The sequence below is a fragment of the Macrotis lagotis genome, chromosome 5 (genome assembly GCF_037893015.1).
Source record: "Macrotis lagotis isolate mMagLag1 chromosome 5, bilby.v1.9.chrom.fasta, whole genome shotgun sequence".
Taxonomy (NCBI): domain Eukaryota; kingdom Metazoa; phylum Chordata; class Mammalia; order Peramelemorphia; family Peramelidae; genus Macrotis; species Macrotis lagotis.
In genome coordinates this window covers 134,454,436-134,472,750 of record NC_133662.1, presented here as the reverse complement: position 1 = coordinate 134,472,750, position 18,315 = coordinate 134,454,436, and the positions used below count along the sequence as shown (strand labels likewise).

General features: G+C 34.7%; 1 protein-coding gene across 1 annotated transcript in view; it reads right to left on the bottom strand.

Moving 5' to 3' along the window:
- RSPO3 (R-spondin 3) overlaps positions 1–18,315 on the bottom strand; it is a 642,258-nt gene that overhangs the window by 599,459 nt on the left and 24,484 nt on the right. The window contains exon 2 of the mRNA XM_074187550.1: positions 249–440. Within this exon, the coding sequence (XP_074043651.1) occupies positions 249–440 (192 nt within the window). The remainder of the gene's footprint in view (positions 1–248; positions 441–18,315) is intronic.

Here is an 18,315-nt window from a genome sequence, read left to right as displayed (position 1 = left end):
TTTTGCTTTATTATTGTATGTATTATAAAAAATGACAGATGTTTATGTAAGTAAGCAATGAAAATATTCCTATAAACGAATGCTCATTGAATTGGGTTGGATTCCCAGCCTAAAGGGTATGTGCAAATGGAACTTGGTCTAATTCTCAGAGAAACACTATTATTTATTTCATGCTGATGCCAAAAGTGTGTTAGAGGATCTGCCAATTTGACAGAGTCCCTGAGGTGAAATGAACCGGAGGCACTTACTTGTACACTTATTTATATCTGGAGATCGAGTTCCATAGTATCCACTTGGACATGAAGAGAGACACACTCCAATCTGCTTCATGCCATTCCTCTCCAGGACAAAAAATAGTCGGGGCTTACATGACAAACATCCATTGTAATCCGAACATGTTGCACAGCCTCCTTGGCAGCCTTGACTGACGTTAGGATGCACTGAGGAAATAGATTCAGAAAAACAGAAACAATCCTTGAGCTGGGGTAGGCAGAGAAGTGATACCTTGTGGAGAGAACTTAAGTATTTAAATTGGATTTCACATGTTCTGAAATTGGGAGGGGAATATTGGGGGACTGCTTTCTTTTTTTTCCCCATTTCTTAAAATCTCTATTCTCCTTTAAGGATGGGTTCAAATTTTCCTCCTACCTACATGATACTTTTGTATATCACCCTAGTGGCTGATATCATTTCAGTTGCAGAAAATATTTTTGAAATACTTTGTGTGTGTGTGTATGTGTGTGTAATGCATGTGTATATATATATATGCACATAAAATGTGTGTTTATATGCACATACATGTGTGTTGTGTGTATGTATATGGATATATGTATATGTCTATATATATTTGTATAGACATAGACATATATCCACATCCATATATGCATATATATATGCATGGTCCATGGTCAATATAATCCCATTATATCTGTATTTTATATCTACTTAACTATGTATGTATATTTTGTATCTACTTAACTATGTTTCCTCTTTAGTGGGAAGTAAGCCTCTTTTGGGCAGCTGCTAGTTTTTATCTTTGCACACTCAGCACCTGGCATAGGCTCCCTACATACCATATTTTCCCCCAAATAAGTCCTAACTGGAAAAATAAGCCCTAGCATGATTTTTTTCAGGATACTTGTATTATAAGCTCTACCCCCAAAATAAGATTGTTAGCCAGACAGACTCATTTAATACATCTGTTGCAACACGAGGGATGTATTAAATCATAAAATAGTACTATTAATATGTAATTAAATGTAAATAAATAATATCTTGGCATTAATATTTAAAATAAATTATAATATAAGCTATAATTAGTACATTTGTTGCAACACATGAAGGATGGATTGAATTATAAATAATATTTATATCAAATGTCAATAATATTCATATTAAAATAAATAAATATTATTGACAGTAATCCTTAAAATAAATGATCAGGTAAGTTATAATTGTTTGTAAATTCTCAAGCAGCTGCCTCTGGATGAGAGGTAAACGCCTATGTAAACTTATTTCCAAATGACCAGTTGAAAAACAGATATGAATAACGTGGAGGTACTTGCTAATGTCTGGATGGAAAGAAATCCCCACCTCTAATCCTCACTAAGAGTGAGATAGATAAGATTGAGAATGTTTCTGGCATTTACATTCTTGAAAAAGTCTGGTATACACAAGTAGTTATATGGAAACAGTCAATTTAATGCTGTCACTTGTTTTGCGAGGTGGCCAAAGGGGTCTCTAGTCTGGGCTTCAGCAAGCCTGTGCTATTCTAAAGACATGAAGAGCTTCCTTGCAAAGGGAAGAATAGATCAAACAATGATTCCTGCATGAATGATTGCCTATTTTCAAACATCCCTTGAAAATAAATCATGCATCTTTTGGAGCAAAAAATGAACATAAGACCTATTATTTCGGGGAAATACAGTAGTGGGTCCTTAGTATTTGCTGAATCAGTTTTTTTATGGCTGTATTTTTAATGCAAACACTACTTTCAAAAAACTTCAAAACCATCTTTGGCCTATTTATAGCTTATAGAAAAGTTAAATTGCAGGAAACTATATAGAATCCATAGCAATTTCGAGATTACCCTTGATGTGTTGTGTCCAGAAAAAAAATTGTAACACATGACTTATTTTTTTCTTTTAGGTTTGTGTCTATTTTCAGATTGTTATGTTTTTGTTTTATTTTTTTTTGGGGGGGAAATCACAGGCATTATTTTTGCTTATAATTTACCTGACAGGTGATTAGCACTGTGCTACATCTAGTCATTCGGGATTCACAAAATCAGTGTTCAGGATCCTTAATTCTTAATTCTCACTAAGCCACATATCCACCTTTTATACCAAACTCTACAGCATTTCTTACATCTCCTCTCTACCTAAACAACCCCCTCCCCTCCATGTATGCTATCCCATTATTTCCATCTTCCATCTACTCCCTCCTCCTTCCTCCCACTTATTATGTTATCTATTTGGGGATAAGGATTTTTGCTTTTGTCTTTGCAACCTCAGTACTTTCTGCAGTGTCTGGCAAATAGCAATTACATTTGTTAATCAACTGAGTGAAGAATTTGGCTTTAATTCCCTAAGCTTAGCCAATGAAGTGCACGAGATGTTGGGTTTAGTATAGGCAATATGTTTTGACCTCATTTCCTTTCCATTAGATTCTATTGTGTCAGGAAAACTGATTATTTGAATCCAATGTAACATAAACCTAAAGAGATGACTTTTCGTGCCCACCCCAATGCTTTCCTTAGAACATTCGCCAGGGCATGTGTTTAATCTCTCCTAATTACAACCTGATGTTGAGAAAAAATTGGGGCATTTATCTCCTCATTTTTCTAACATAAAGCATATGTAGGGTTTGTAATAATCTACCTTGAATTGTATGAGTTTGTGTAATACAGGACAATGTATTTTGCTGCTCTTCCCTTTTATATATTGCCCTTCTCCTCCCCTAAGGTGAAGGTTATGCATCTAAGAGTGCTCTACCAGTTCCGCAGAAGGAGAAATGCAAAGATATCTCATATCATCCAGGTTGAAAAGGCTGATGTCATTCAGTTTCTGAGTTGAAAGATGCTTGTCAGCCAATATGAATAGTTTCAGATACACTAATTTAGACTGTTATTGTCTAGTTGACATCCATAACATTTTTAGATTCCCCTACAGCTATTAGCTTGACATTGGCCATTGTCCTATATAGTTTTATGTATATGGTTGTGTGTATGTGTGTGTATGGGGGGGGGGTGGAGTAGGGAGAGTGGATGAGTGGAGAATGGAAGGTTGAATTGGTTGAATTTAAGTTATTTCCTGTCTCTGTTATTTTACGTGGCTTCTTTTCCCCCATTGCTGTATCCTTTAAAGTATGTCAGTTCTTGTCATACTCTTGTCTGGAATTCCAAAGGAAAAATTCTTCATCTTTGTGAAGCATAGATTTTGTATATAATCCAGTCAGTTCTGGAACTCTTACCCAGGAACTGCGCTATCTGGTTTGGTGAATGAGTAGAAACACATTAGACCTATTTTATATATATAACCAGTGCTCCCCGCCCCCACTGTACTATGCTTCATTCTCATCCAGTCAATCACCTTCACTCTGACACAGGAGATACACTCCCTTCTCTCACCTTCTTACTCTAATCATAGTAATCAAATCACTATAAGTAATATTCCTTCCAAAAAAAGGGTATGCCATTGACTGAATGGACCAATTCACCATTTCTGTTACTTCTCAGATAAAAACTGCACTCCTTGGCCTCCATTTCCCTATATATGTTATCTCTCCTATTAGACTATAAAGTTTTTGGTATAATAACAATTTCATTATTTGTATTTTCAGTACTCAGCATAGTGTTTAACACATAGTAAGTGTTTTCAAAAATTCATTCACTCAACTATTTATTCATTTGAATCTATTATAATTTTAGACTTAAAGATTGTTAGAACTAGAAAGAATCTAAGAAAGAAGATCTTTGGCTCATTTCTTTTTCATTTTACAGATAAGGATATTGAAACTCAGTAAGGTGACTGTGCATCCACGAATGCATTTAATGATAACTATCTAAAGGGCTTGTGATTTCATCTGTGTACGGCACTCTCTCTCTACTAGTTGTGACTTTGCAGATGCACATAAAGGTTAAATGACTTGTCCAGGGTCATATAACTAATGATTGTCAGAGAGAGAATTTGAATTCAGGTCTTCTGGATTCCAAACAATATAGCCGCTATATTCTGCTACCTCCATTAGTGAAAGGTAAATAATTCTATTATGCCACCACCAAAATCTCACTCTGGTGTTTCCCTGTAAAATTAGGGAAGGGGTGGTTAGGTAATGAAGTAGATAGAACTCTGGGCCTGTATTTAAGAAGAGATTCAAAAAATCAGCCTCAGATACTTAGTATGACCATTTTACCTCAGTTTCTTCTTCTGTAAAATGGGATAATAATAATAATAATAATAATAATAATAATACTTGCACCTACCTCTTGGAATTATTGTGAGGAGCAAATGAGATAATAAATGTCAAACACTTTGTATAGTGCCTATGATATAGAAATGATATATTAATAAATATAATATATTAACAACTATTTTTATTGAATTTAATAAGGATGGAGTGAGAGGTCTAACAAGTCTACTATTCAGGAAAGGTTTTAAGTATAGGTCTGGGGTCCACACTCAAATACTATATACTGGGACTTGGCTGATTCAGAGGACCTTCAAACAATAAACATTTACTCAGTACCTATGATATATCAGGCCAATATTGTACTGGAATATAAAAAGAGGCAAAAGTCAGTCCCTGGCTTGAAGGTTACAATCTAATAAGGAAACAAAAATAAAACAAATATATACAAAGCAAGCTACACACAGAATAAATAGGAAATAATTAACAGAGAGAAGAAAATAGAATTAAAAGAGGTTGGGAATGGCTTCCTCCAAAAAAGAGGATTTTAATTGGGACTTAAAGGAGGCCAGGGAAGTCAGAAGGTCAAGCCTAAGACAGAGAGCATTCCAGGCATGGAATAATAAGTCAGAGAAAATGCCCAGAGCCAAGGGATGAAGTATCTTGTTCTCAGAACAGACAGGAGACCAATGCCACTGGATTAAAGAGTAGATGGCAGGGAGTAATTAAGAAGATTAGAAAAGGAGGAGCTTGGGTTATGAAGGGCTTTGAAAGTCAAACAGAGAATTTTGTATCTGATCCTTGAGGTATCACAGTTTAGGGGTGTAAATGTGTGTGTGTGTGTGTGGGGGTGATATGCTTGCATCTGCATTTTAGAAAAATCACTTTGGTGGCTTAATGGAGGATTAATTAATATTTGAGGTAGGTAGACCCACCAGCAGTGGATTTTCATTGGAATCATCCAGGCCAAAAGTGATGAGGGCTATTAATAGAGTGGTAGCAGTATGAGTGGAGAGAAGGAAGCATGTTCTAGAGATGACGCAAAGGTGAAATGTATACTCCTTAGCACAACTTGGAGATTGAGACTGAGAGATAAGGAGGAATTGAGGATAATATCTTGATTATGAGTCTGAGGGTCTGGGAGGATAGTAGATCTAGTATAAAGAGGCTCTTCATCATTACCATCCTATATTGGTGACAATGGTAATGGTTGCAATGGAAAACTCTTACTCATAGCTGAACACTTCACCCTTATCAGAATTGTCTTTTCAAATAATTTTGGTGACTTAGAGAACCTTTTACCATGGACACAAATCCTGTTAGACTTATTAAGGAATAGAACCAATGAGACTGAACAGAGTGACCACAAGGGAGCATGGTTTAGATGTAGAGAGGTCATTCAGTTGACCAGCATCCTCTGCCTGGAGAAAAAAAAAAACCCTGAAAAAGCCACAGGAACCACAAGCAGCTCATTCTCATTCCAAGAAGTTTTGTAAATAAACTGAGGAAATCTTTTTCTTTTCTCCATTAGGCAGAATAAAGGGGAAGAAAAGAAGTCTTTTTCCTGTACATAAATTCATAGAATTTTGGCACCGAAAAGACCTTGGCAATTATCCAGTATAATATAGCAAATAGTTAGATGGTGTGATAGCTAGCATTCTGGGCCTAGAGTTAGGAAAACCAAGTTTCAAAACTGACCTTGGACAAGTCATTTAAGCTATTTGTCTCAGTTTCTTCAGCTATAAAATGGGGTTAATAATAGCAGAGTTGTGAGGATCAAATGAATGATATTAACAAAGTATTTAGCATGGTGTCCCATGTATAATGGGTGTATATATAAAATGTAATATAATGTAATATAATATAATATATTGTAATATAATGTAATATAATATAAATTGAATGCTCATTCTCTTTCTCCTCTTCAGTTATCCTTATTTTTACAGAGAAACTGAGACTCAAAGTAGATTCTCCATTGTTGGGGAGGATGGAACAGATGGGATGGCAATGTTAATAGTAAAGGGTGTTTAGATATCTAAGGTTCTAAAAGAAGTGGAAGTGAATATTGCTTGTCAAGTAATAGGATCATTATTCATGACAGTATCACAGATTTAGAGATTTCATAGAAAGTGAAGATAGTTTATGAAGTAAGTGCATGTGGTGCACTAGGAAGATCAGTGAACTGGAAATTAGAAGTCCTGAGTTCTCATCCCAGTTTTGTTATTAAGCAGCAGTGTTAAGGTAGGCAAGCTGTCCTCTCTGAGTCTCATCTAAACAAGGGTAGTACAATAGATAGAATATCAAGTCTGGAGTCAGGAAGATTTCTCTTCCTGGGTTAAAAATCTGACCTCATACATTAGCCGTTTAACTCTGGACAGGTCACTTAACCTTCTTTGTTTCAGCTTCCTCATCTATAAAATGAACTAGAGAAGGAAATGACAGACTACTTCATATCTCTGCCAAGAAAATCCCAAAGAAAATGATTGAACAACAATTTGCACATGCAAAAATATATATTTCAACAATTCAATTGAGTCAGTGATATGGCTATCCCCTATACTGATGAACACTGCCACCCTCCATGATTATCCATCTTCTTTCATAAATCTTTCCCAACATATGATAGACGTTTCTCTATCATATGAACAAATGTATATATATATATATATATATATGTATATATATATGCACAGATAAGTTTATTGTTGAGATAAAACATGATAGAGTGTATATAGAGATGACCTACAAGCCAGGCTGATCTGGGTTCAAATCCTACCCCTCCTAATAAGTTCTCTAAATAAGAACACTTCTCTATTAAATAAGTGGCACAATACCATAATACATAGAAATCTGACCTGAAACCAGTAAGACATGATTTCAAGTTCTGACTTGGACACATACTGCCTGTGGGATTCTGTCACTTAAGATCTCAGGCTTCTAGGCTACTATTTAAGGCTCCAATTTACAGAGAAGGTGCTCACCTATAATGGTGGAGATTCACAGAATTCCTCACACCAGTTAAATGATAGGTTTAGTCCTAGGCCCTTTGTCTATATATAGATATATTCTCTCATATGTATAGTCATATATAGTTCGATATACTAATTCTACCTTGCTTCTCTCAAGTTTGATTCTATTAGTGGAAAAGATTTAAACATGCTAAGGATTATAGATTATGGAAATACATGGGGGAATGTTAATTTACTAAGTCTCAATAAGATTATATTTTAGGATTTTAAATAGGGTATTGAAATTTATTGTTGAAAAAATTATTATTGCTGATAAAATGATGAGATTATTCTCCATTTGGAATTGTTTATATGCAGTTCTGACATAGAGCAGGGGAATGATTGGATGACCTTCTAGGATCCTTTTTTTTAATACCTAAAGGTTCTATAAGCCCTGAGTTTTCTGATCTTAGAGGTCATAGTTGGTATCATACTGATTGCTCACTTGCAGGCTGTACAAGGATCACTCAGATTAGGTTTGGTATTACACAACTAGACATTCTAAATTTCCCACACTTTCCTTTGAGGCCAGACTTTCTGCTTTATTTTATTTTTGTATTTTTTTAAAATCAGAAACCACAGGAAACAGCTGGCCCAGATGAATTCTGAAGGCCCTTTGCTCTAAAATGCTATGGCTCTTCATTACTTCCCAGCTCTATGACTCTGTATGCATCCAAACCCCATACCTCTCTCATTCTGACATAGAATGCCACCATGTACAACTTTGTAGGTTCTGTTTGAGAGCTGTTGAAGCTAAATCATGAATCAATTTTATTACCCACTTGGTGTTGGTATCTTATCAACTTAACAAATTAAGATAGGCTAGTCATTGAATGGCAGATATTCCATTCATTAAACCATACATAAACCATAAATTGATAGGATGTGCTGTGGTTTTTATTTTTCCAGCATAGTCTTCAGGAATCACCCTTATGGTACAATTTAGTTAAGTTGATTTTTCCTATGGGAGAAAACAATTTTGTGTTGTTTCTCTCTATGTCTTCTCATTATGATAGCACTAATATTATACTTTGCAAAAACTTTAACTTTTAAGAATACATTCCTTCACAGAATCACAGCAACTGAGAGCTTCAAGTATACTCAGAGGAGCATACAGTTGGTACAATGGAACTTGAAATACCTGAGTTCAAATTCAGTCTCTGATACTGATTGTGTGACCCGGGGCAAGTAATTTAAACCTTATATGTCTAAGCTTCTCATCTGTGAAATGGGAGCACACGGAGAAAGAAATGGCAGATCACTCCAAAGAAGCCTCATTGAGAAAAGTCGATGGGATCACATAGAGTAGGACATATCTGAACAACAACTGCTAAGGGTCTTCAGAAGCCATTCAAGTTCTAGACATACCTAAAGAAAAACCTTCTACACAACATGCCCAAGTGATCTTCCAGGATTTTCTCAAAGACCTTCAGTGAGAACAAACTCACTGCCCCTCAAGGCAGCCTATTCCATTTTGGAACAACTCTCTAATTATAAAAAGTATTTCTTTTTATCAGGCATAACTCTTTTATCAACTTCCATTCATTGCTCCTATTTCTGCTATAGAATTAATCTCTTTCTCACATGACAGCCTATATAACTATGACCCCAGGTTTTGGAGTCATCCTAAATTTTCTCAGCTCCAGGTTAGTTCCTTCAATTAAGCCCTTCACGAATGGCATGCCCTCCAATCTCCTCACCATCCTAGTTACCCTTCTCTGGAGGTTCTTAATCTTAATCATGAGCTTGAACACTGTCCTTCATATACAGTCTAAAAAGAGGGTGGCAAGGCTCTTACTTCCCTAATCATGGACACTAATCCTTTTTCAGAGCAGATTAAGATTGTACTTTTCATGTGTCATGCTTTCATTGTGGATTTAAATTGAACTTGCAAGATACTAATACTCTGGGATCTTTTTCTGAAGAACTGTTATCTAGCAACCCAACCCATCATCCCTTTCCCTGGTTACTAAGGGAGCAAGGCTCTGCAGCAGATATAGTTCTGAGCCTGGCATCAGGAAGATGTGAATTCAAATGCTGACTCAGGATATGTAATACTGGGCAAGTCAATTAACTTTTGCCTCACTCACTTTCCTCAAGAATGAAATGAGCATAATGATGATAATGATGATGATGAGAGCATTTATTATTTTATTTGTTGTAAGACTCAAGTAAGATAATGTTTATTAAGTGCAGGCACATAGCAGGAGCTTAATAAATGTTGAGCCCAAGTACATTTACATTTATCTCTAGTAGCTTTTATATTATCTATTAGCTTTTTTGGGGTCCAAGCTTCTAGCCTTATGGGATCTTTATGGATCCTGTTATTGAATATCTTAGTGATTAGTTTTATAAATCTGCTATCCAGTTGCTGATAAAAATGCTAAATAGCACAATCTTGATATAAAGATAAATACAATTATCCCTTTTATGTGGTGACTTTCCTCATTAAAGTTTCCATATATCATAGATCAACATAAAGAAATTAAATATGAATTTTGGGGAAAGTTTTGTGGAAGCTGCTGATGATATTTGAAGATCAGCAGATGACACAGAGCCCAAGACAAGCATAAGTATCTAAGATATTCTAGAGACCTTTTTCCAAGTAGACATAAACTTCTAAGCATCTACTCATCAGTCATTTGGCCATTTCCAAATCTGTATGTAGTAAAGTAGTTTAAAAGGCTTTGTTAAATGCTTTGGAAACAAATCTAGATAAGTTATATCTCTAGCACTATCTCAATTTATTGCTACAACAATCCTATCAAAAACCAAAATAGATTAATTTGGCAGGATATGTTCTTGATGAAACCTTGCTACCTTGAAGGAATTAGGAATGTTTAGCCTAGAGAAGAGAAGACCAAGGTTGTCAGGGGTGAGTAGGTGGGTAGGGAGGAGAAGATAACAGTTCTCTTCAAGTATTTGAAATTCTACTATATAGAAGCAGCAAAACTATGAGACTATATAGAAATGCAAACAGACAAATTTAGGCTTTATATTAAGATAAATTTTTCCTTCAATTACAGTTATCTAAAAGTTGCATAACCTTTCTTGATAGGTAATGGCCTCCTTTCACTAGAGACTATATGACTACTTCATAAGTATGTTGCTATAATCTTCTTCAAATATTTGTTGGGCCTAATGAAATTCAACTATGGTTTCAAAATAACAAACAAATGGGGGCGGCTAGGTGGCACAGTGGGGGGTGGCTAAGGTGGCGCAGTGGATAAAGCACCGGCCCTGGAGTCAGGAGTACCTGGGTTCAAATCCGGTCTCAGACACTTAATAATTACCTAGTTGTGTGGCCTTGAGCAAGCCACTTAACCCCATTTGCCTTGCAAAAACATAAAAAAATAACAAACAAATGTATGATCACATGGCCAAAAAATGAATATATACTTGTGGAAAGAATTCTAAGAACTGGAGAACTTACCTTATTAAGAAGAGGTTTTTTTTCCCTTGAGCAAGTTATGAAAAAAAATGGAAATATATTCTAAAGGAGGAATAACTTCATTGTGAGTGATGATTTATCATTAGGAAAATAGAATTTTTTTTCCTTTCAAAGCACTCATTTCTGTGGTAGTATTTCATTTTAGTTTCATGGAAACCCTGAAAAGTAATCAAGGGTAGATGGATTTTATCCTCATTTTTATAAATGTAAGGAATACAGAAAAAAGTTATATAATCAACTTACTCTTTAAACAAGGATCAGAAGTCAGAGCTCATTTCACAGAAGTAAACCATAGTTCAATAGTAGAGGAAAGAATGATGAGGGAAAGAGAAGGAATCTTGCAATAGTCCTAGGACTAGATTCTTGACTAGGTTTTACCACTTATTAATTGAGTCAACCTTAGCAAATCACAACTGCACTATACCTCACTTATCTCATCTTAAAAAAACAAGTTGGTTGAATTGGATCACTCAAATAATTTTGATTTATGAAAAATGAGAATATAATCTAAAGAATACATGAATATGTGGAAAAATACAGTTATCCCTTCCACATAGTGACTTTCCCCTTTGAGGTTTCATATATTATGGATTGACATAAGAAATTAAATGGAAATTTTTGGGGAATTTTGTGAAAATTGCAGATGGCATATGAAGGCCAGCAGATGATACAGAGCCTATGACCAAACACTTAATCAAATTTTATGCCATAAAAAGAAAAAGAAAAAAATTCAGATTGGTAAAAAAATTTATGCAAATTTTCCAGATCTTGGGGGCACTGAATTCCTAACTCTTTCAATATAGAAGTTAATTGTATATGTATTTGCATATATTATAATCCTTTTAAATATACTTAGAATTTAAAAGAATTATTTTAAGAAAGTATAATTTTTCAAATTAAGATTAAGTATATGAAAAGAGTACATATCAATACATATGTCAAATCTTGCAAATTTTTCAACTGTAATTTCTTCAGTCTTTCTAGAGTAAATTGGTTTCCATATCTATCACTGCTGAAATTTAATTCCCTTACCCACTTATAAATTGATGTCTATCTACTTGTGACATGTTACTAATGCAATAATTCCCAAATGAAATCTCTAGTACTTCTCCTCTGATGAATTATCCAGAGCCCAAAGGGGATCTAATAGTGGACTAGAAAGTCCTTGGTAGACAAAGAAATATTAGATAAAATGCTCATAAATAAACAAAATAGACTATGATTTTGTAATCATTTAAATAAATTTCAATGATCTGCTTTTATTTATCTCCTCCTAGTTGTGATCTGATCCAACCTTTCTGTAGAGCAATTTGGAACTATGCCCAAAGGGCAAAAAAACTGCACATTCCCTTTGATCTAGCAGTATCAGTACTAGGGCTGTATCTCTAGTCACAAGAAAAGGTGAAAAAACTACATGAACAAAAATATTTTTAGCAGCTCTTTTTGTAGTGGCAAAGAATTGAAAATTGAGGGGATGCCCATCAATTGCAGAATGACTAAACAAACTGTGGTATTTGAACGTAATGGAGTACTGTTTTTTTTTCTATTAAAAAATCATGAGGAGTAGGACTTCAGAAAAGCCTGAAAGATTGTATGAGCTGATGCTGAGTGAAGTGAGCAGAAACAGAAGAATGTTATACACATTAACAGAAACATTGGGTGATGATCATCTATGATGGACTTGTGCATCTCAGTAGTACTATAGTCAAAGTAGTACATAATCTCAGTAGTAAAATAATCAAAGACAATTCTAAAGGACTTGTGATGAAAAATGCCATCCACAGACAGAAAAGGAATTATGGATTCTGAATGCAGACCAAAGCTTTTCAATTTTTAAAATTTGTTTTATGTTTTATGGTTTTATTCCCTCTCATGATTTTTTTCTTTTTGTTTGGATTCTTCTTACAGCATGATTAATATGGAAATATATTTAAAATCATTATTGCTCTCTATCAGGAGGAGGGAAGAAAGGGAGACAGAAAAAATGAAACTCAAAACCTTACAAAAATTGATTGTTGGGGGTGGCTAGGTGTTGTAGTGGATAAAGCACTGGCCTTGGAGTCAGGAGTACCTGGGTTCAAATCCGGTCTCAGACACTTAATAATTACCTAGCTGTGTGGCCTTGGGCAAGCCACTTAACCCTATTTGCCTTGCAAAAAAACTAAAAAAAAAAAATTGATTGTTGAAAACTACCTTTGCATATAGTTGAAAAAAATTAATTAAAAAATTATTCCCTCCTAAAGCTCAAAGACAGATGTGCTGTGTGAACTGCATATTTCTTCTTTTGAAACCATCAAAACAAGGTGCCAATTTTCCTCTCAAAAATGTTTGAATCAGGGCGGCTAGGTGGCATAGTGGATAAAGCACCGGCCTTGGAGTCAGGAGTACCTGGGTTCAAATCCGGTCTCAGACACTTAATAATTACCTAGCTGTGTGGCCTTGGGCAAGCCACTTAACCCCATTTGCCTTGCAAAAACCTAAAAAAAAATGTTTGAATCTAGAGACCAGTTGCATTATTTTCAAAATATTATCCATGAGTCTATGTTGAAGGTTTAGAAAACTAGCCATTATAGTTCAGAAATTTTGAGTATCATAGAAAGTGAGAGGGATCTCATTGGTCATCTAGGTCCAGACTGGACCTGAACAAAAATGTCATCAACAATATATCTAAATAATTGGTGATGCTTCAATTGCTTATGACTTGCAATGAGAGGAATTCACTACCTCTTGAGGCAACTCATTCCACTTTGAATGGGCTCTAAATATTTGGGAAATTTTCCTTTACATATGAAAAACCAAAGCACAGGTTTCATTTGACTAGTTTAAAAAATAGACTCATGAGTTCCACAGAAATTACTGTCAATCTGGAAAATGTGCTTCGATCTATTCAATGTCATTTCCATTCCTGTCACATTACTGTCCTATTGCTGGTCTTAGAAGACTTTTTTTTGTTTTTTTTCAAGGCAATGGGGTTAAGTGACTTGCCCAAAGTCACACAGCTAGGTAATTATTAAGTGTCTGAGGCTGGATTCGAACTCAGGTTGTCCTTACTTGAGAGCCGGTGTTCTATCCACTGCCCCACCTAGCTGTCCCTAGAAGACATTTTAAAGAGCACAGAGGTAATGTATTAGTTTCATAAAATCAATTCTTCTGCCTTTTCTACCTATCAGGGAAGAGGAGGGAATAAACAGTTATTAAGCACTTACTCTGTCCTAGGCTTTGTCCTAAGTGGTTTATAAATATTATTTTATTTGGTCCTCAAAACTACCCCTTTTGACTGTCCAATATGACCAGAAAGGATAATGATCATTGTTGGAAGGGTTGTGGGAAATCTGGGACACTATTACACTGTTGGTGGAGCTGTGAACTCATCCAACCTTTCTGGAGAGCAATTTGGAATTATGCCCAAAGGGCAACAAAAATGTGCATATCCTTTGATCCAGTAATACCACTACTGGGTCTATACCCTGAAGAGATGATAAAAAAGGATAAACACATCACTTGTAAAAAATATTCATAGCAGCCCTGTTTGTGGTGGCAAAGAATTGGAAATTAAGTGAATGTCCTTCAATTGGGGAATGGTTTAACGAACTGTGGTATATGTACATTATGGAACACTATTGTTCTATTAGAAACCAGGAGGGATGGGAATCAGGGAAGCCTGGAAGAATTTTCATGAACTGATAGTAAGTAAGATAAGCAGAACCAGAAAAACACTGTACACCCTAACAGCAACATGGGGGTGATGTTCAACCTTGATGGACTTGCTCATTCCAATCAGTGCAACAATCAGGGACAATTTTGGGCTGTCTGCAATGGAGAATACCATCTGTATCCAGAGAAAGAACTGTGGAGTTTGAAAAAAACCTGATATCTTATTGTTTGATCTTGTTATCTCTTATATTTTATGTTTCTTCCTCAAGGATATGATTTCTCTCTCATCATATTCAATGTATACCATGGAAACTGTAAAGACTGGCAAATTGCCTTCTGTGGGGGGTGGGGGAGGGAAGTAAGATTAGGGGAAAAATTGTAAAACTCAAAAAAACGAAATCTTAAAAAAACTACCCTTTTGTTATATGTGATTATATGTTCATTTGACTATTAAGGGAATGGGGGTAAACTATAGTCAGATAACTTGCACAGGGTTACACAGTTAGTGTCTGAGACTGGATTTGAATTCAGATCTTCCTGATCCCAGGTCCAGGTTTTTATTCACTGTAGTTGCTCCATATTATTAGCTCATATTTTGTATATTGATTATTTGTGAAATAGAAAATATTTCTTAGGTTATCTAAGGAGCAATGAACCAAAATGTGAAAGTTGATAAATATTTCCTTGAAATCAGGTATATATATATATATATATATATATATATATATATATATATATATATACATATGTCAGTTTGTAAATATTTGATGAGAGATTTACCTCTTAATGATACATAATATAGGAATATTTTATTATAGTAATAAATTCTTCAAAATGAGAGTTCATGTGTAGTTTATATTTTGTCCTTTACTTTGAGACAAAGCAATGCAATTGGTTTTAATACTGATCATCCTATCATAGCCCAGTTCTGTTGTAGTTTAGGATTCCATTGTTTCAAAAGGTTTAAATTTTAACATTTAGGGTAGTCTTATTATGGTGGCTTAAAGTTAGAATATATTTCATGGCTCTTTTAGAATGTCTGACATTGCTCACTTTAAAACACAAATCGAACAGTTAAAGATTTAAGATGTTTTTCAGTCCTTTAGGTTGTGTGTTGAAAATTCAAAATTGGAGTTTGAAGGTTCTCTTTTTGGGCTTCTTTGAGTTCTGAGCTTGTTTGAAAGCTAGGCAACGTGACCAGACATTAGAGGCAGAGTTGACTCTGGCTAGGACTATGCAATTAGACAGAAAGAATGTCATAGAAAGTTTGGCACAATGTAGATAACCAAACTCATGTAAGAATTTTGTATCAATTATCAGACTTGTTCATCACATTGCATCAACTCTTTCAAACCTCCAAGGCACCAGTTCATACCCAAGAGGTATAATTTTCTAAATGCTATCCTAGTCCTGTGGTTCTCGAAGTGTGTTTCAGGGACTACTAGTGGTCAGTGAGGGTTCTCCAGGTGGTCTGTGGGCTAGTTCCTTATATTATTAATGCTTTTAAGGATGTCTGTTCTTTGAGTTTTGGCATATATTAAAATTGACATATGATTTAATAAAAACCAAATCATACCTAATTGGCATCTCACCAAAGCACTCTAGCCTCATAGATTCTTTGATATCATTATTATATTCATTTAGGTGAGAAATTTGTGTGGATATCATGATCCTGGGGATGGGGACTGCATCTCTTGCCTTACTGAAACAAACCAGAAAAGATTTAAGAATCACTGTCTGGCAGACCTAAGGAGTATTTTATTCCGTGGCTAGTTTGGTAGTCTACCATTATTCTGTGGTAGAACATGTTGTTTTAAATGTGAATTTTTTTGAGAACTTGGAACATTTTTTTCTTACTGAATAATAATCTGCTAAAGGGACTCTAATATTTTTATTCTATCAATGCTTTAAAATGAAACCACAGAGTAAAGCAGATTTTACATTAACTAGCAATTAGATGGGTAGTCACCAAAATCAAACTCAGCAGATCATTTTAGCTACAGTATTCTTAAAATATTAGATATGACAAACATTGACTACCAATTTTTTGTTGCATTGTAGGGGTGAGGGTCTGAGCTTTGTCTGACTCTGGGGTAGAACCAGACCTAGAAATGAGCAAGCCAAATAAGGGTTAAGCTTCTTGATACTTAGATGCCCTGTGGAGATCATGCATTTTTATTCTACATCAATGACCCTGAGAAGAAAAGAATGGTATAGATACCTTCATTCACTTATCCAAGTGTAAACATATAGCTCTTAGAATAATCATCTTATGCTACACACACACACACACTTTTCTTGATTATCATATTCAAACATTTCAAATAGCAAACCCGAGACAAGAAAACAAAAATATGTGCAAAATATATTCTATTTACTGGAGATCATGTCTTTTGGATTGCTTCTCCCTTTTTCCAGCTGCTACCAGTAGTTTAAGGCAATCTGAGTTGGCAAAGGGAGCAAGCACTTTAAAAAGTTTTCATTTGACATTTTGTCAAGGAAGTTGCTTAGGAAATGAGGATTTACAAGAGCCATAAAGAAAAAAAGAAATGGGAAAACATTACATGTCTTGCATATGTGTTTTCCTTATATCTTACAGATATTTAAATTAGTCAATAGGTTAAATTTTAATTTGTTATCTTATTTGTTTACTTAAATAAATTGGAATAAAATTAGAATGGAATAAAATACTCCTTTTGTCTTCCAAAGAATGATTCTGATTCTTTTCTTGTTTATTTTAGTGAGGCAAGAGATGCAATCCCCATCCCTATAATCATGATATATATGGAAATTTCTCACCTAAAAATGAACATATCAATAGTGTTGAAGACTCTATGAAGTTATGGTATTTTATTGAGACACCAATTAGAAGATATTTGATTTTATTAAATTTATTTATTTATCACTATTGCTTTGAATAGCAACAATACTTTTCTATTTTATTATCTACTTTTCTATTTCTATTGTAACTTTTTCTCTGTATCTTCACATTAGACTCAAGATTCAAGATTTTCTTGTTCAAAATGGATTAATTAAAACCTGTCTTTTTCATAGAATAAAAATGTTAAAATAAGTATTTTTCTGGTATGTGTCAGTGGCTATATCATCTCATGGCTTCTGCTATTGATGTTATAATGATATGTATTTTTAAATTACAATAAAAAAGCTAGGACTCAGTCGGCGGGGAGAGGAATAGTGATTTTAACCTTTTTATAATGGGTGACTGCTATGAGATATACCAGAATTGCATATTCTATACTGTTGGTAAGGCAAATTTTCCTCTTCCTCAACTAGCAATTCTTCCAAGGAGAGGTGAAAGAAGGACAGACTGGTTGGGGAAGGGATAAAGTATACCTAAATTTTGTAAAGAGAGCCTGGACTTGTTGAGGACTTAGTGGGTGATATTAATAGCATTTTGCATGAGACAGCTCTAACAGTGCTCATATAACAGCTGGATTAATTATGAGTATTCACATGACCAAGAAAAGTCCCTTCTAAAGGCAGGGATTATTACAAATCATCACAAACAGAAAATGAGCTAGTTTTTGTATTCATAAGGTTCTTTATGCTTCAAAAACTACTAATGTCACAGACATTTTCTTTCATAGATGGCACAGCTTTTCTTGAAACAAACTCTCCATTGTGGCATTATAAGTAAGCATCCATCTTTATGTTATATGAGATTTTAATGTTCCAAATCTGATGGCAGAAACCTCAGTGCAAATAAACAAGTGGCATTTATACCTCTGCCATAGTTTTTAAAAAAGGATAAAAACAAAATACTATGTGAATAAA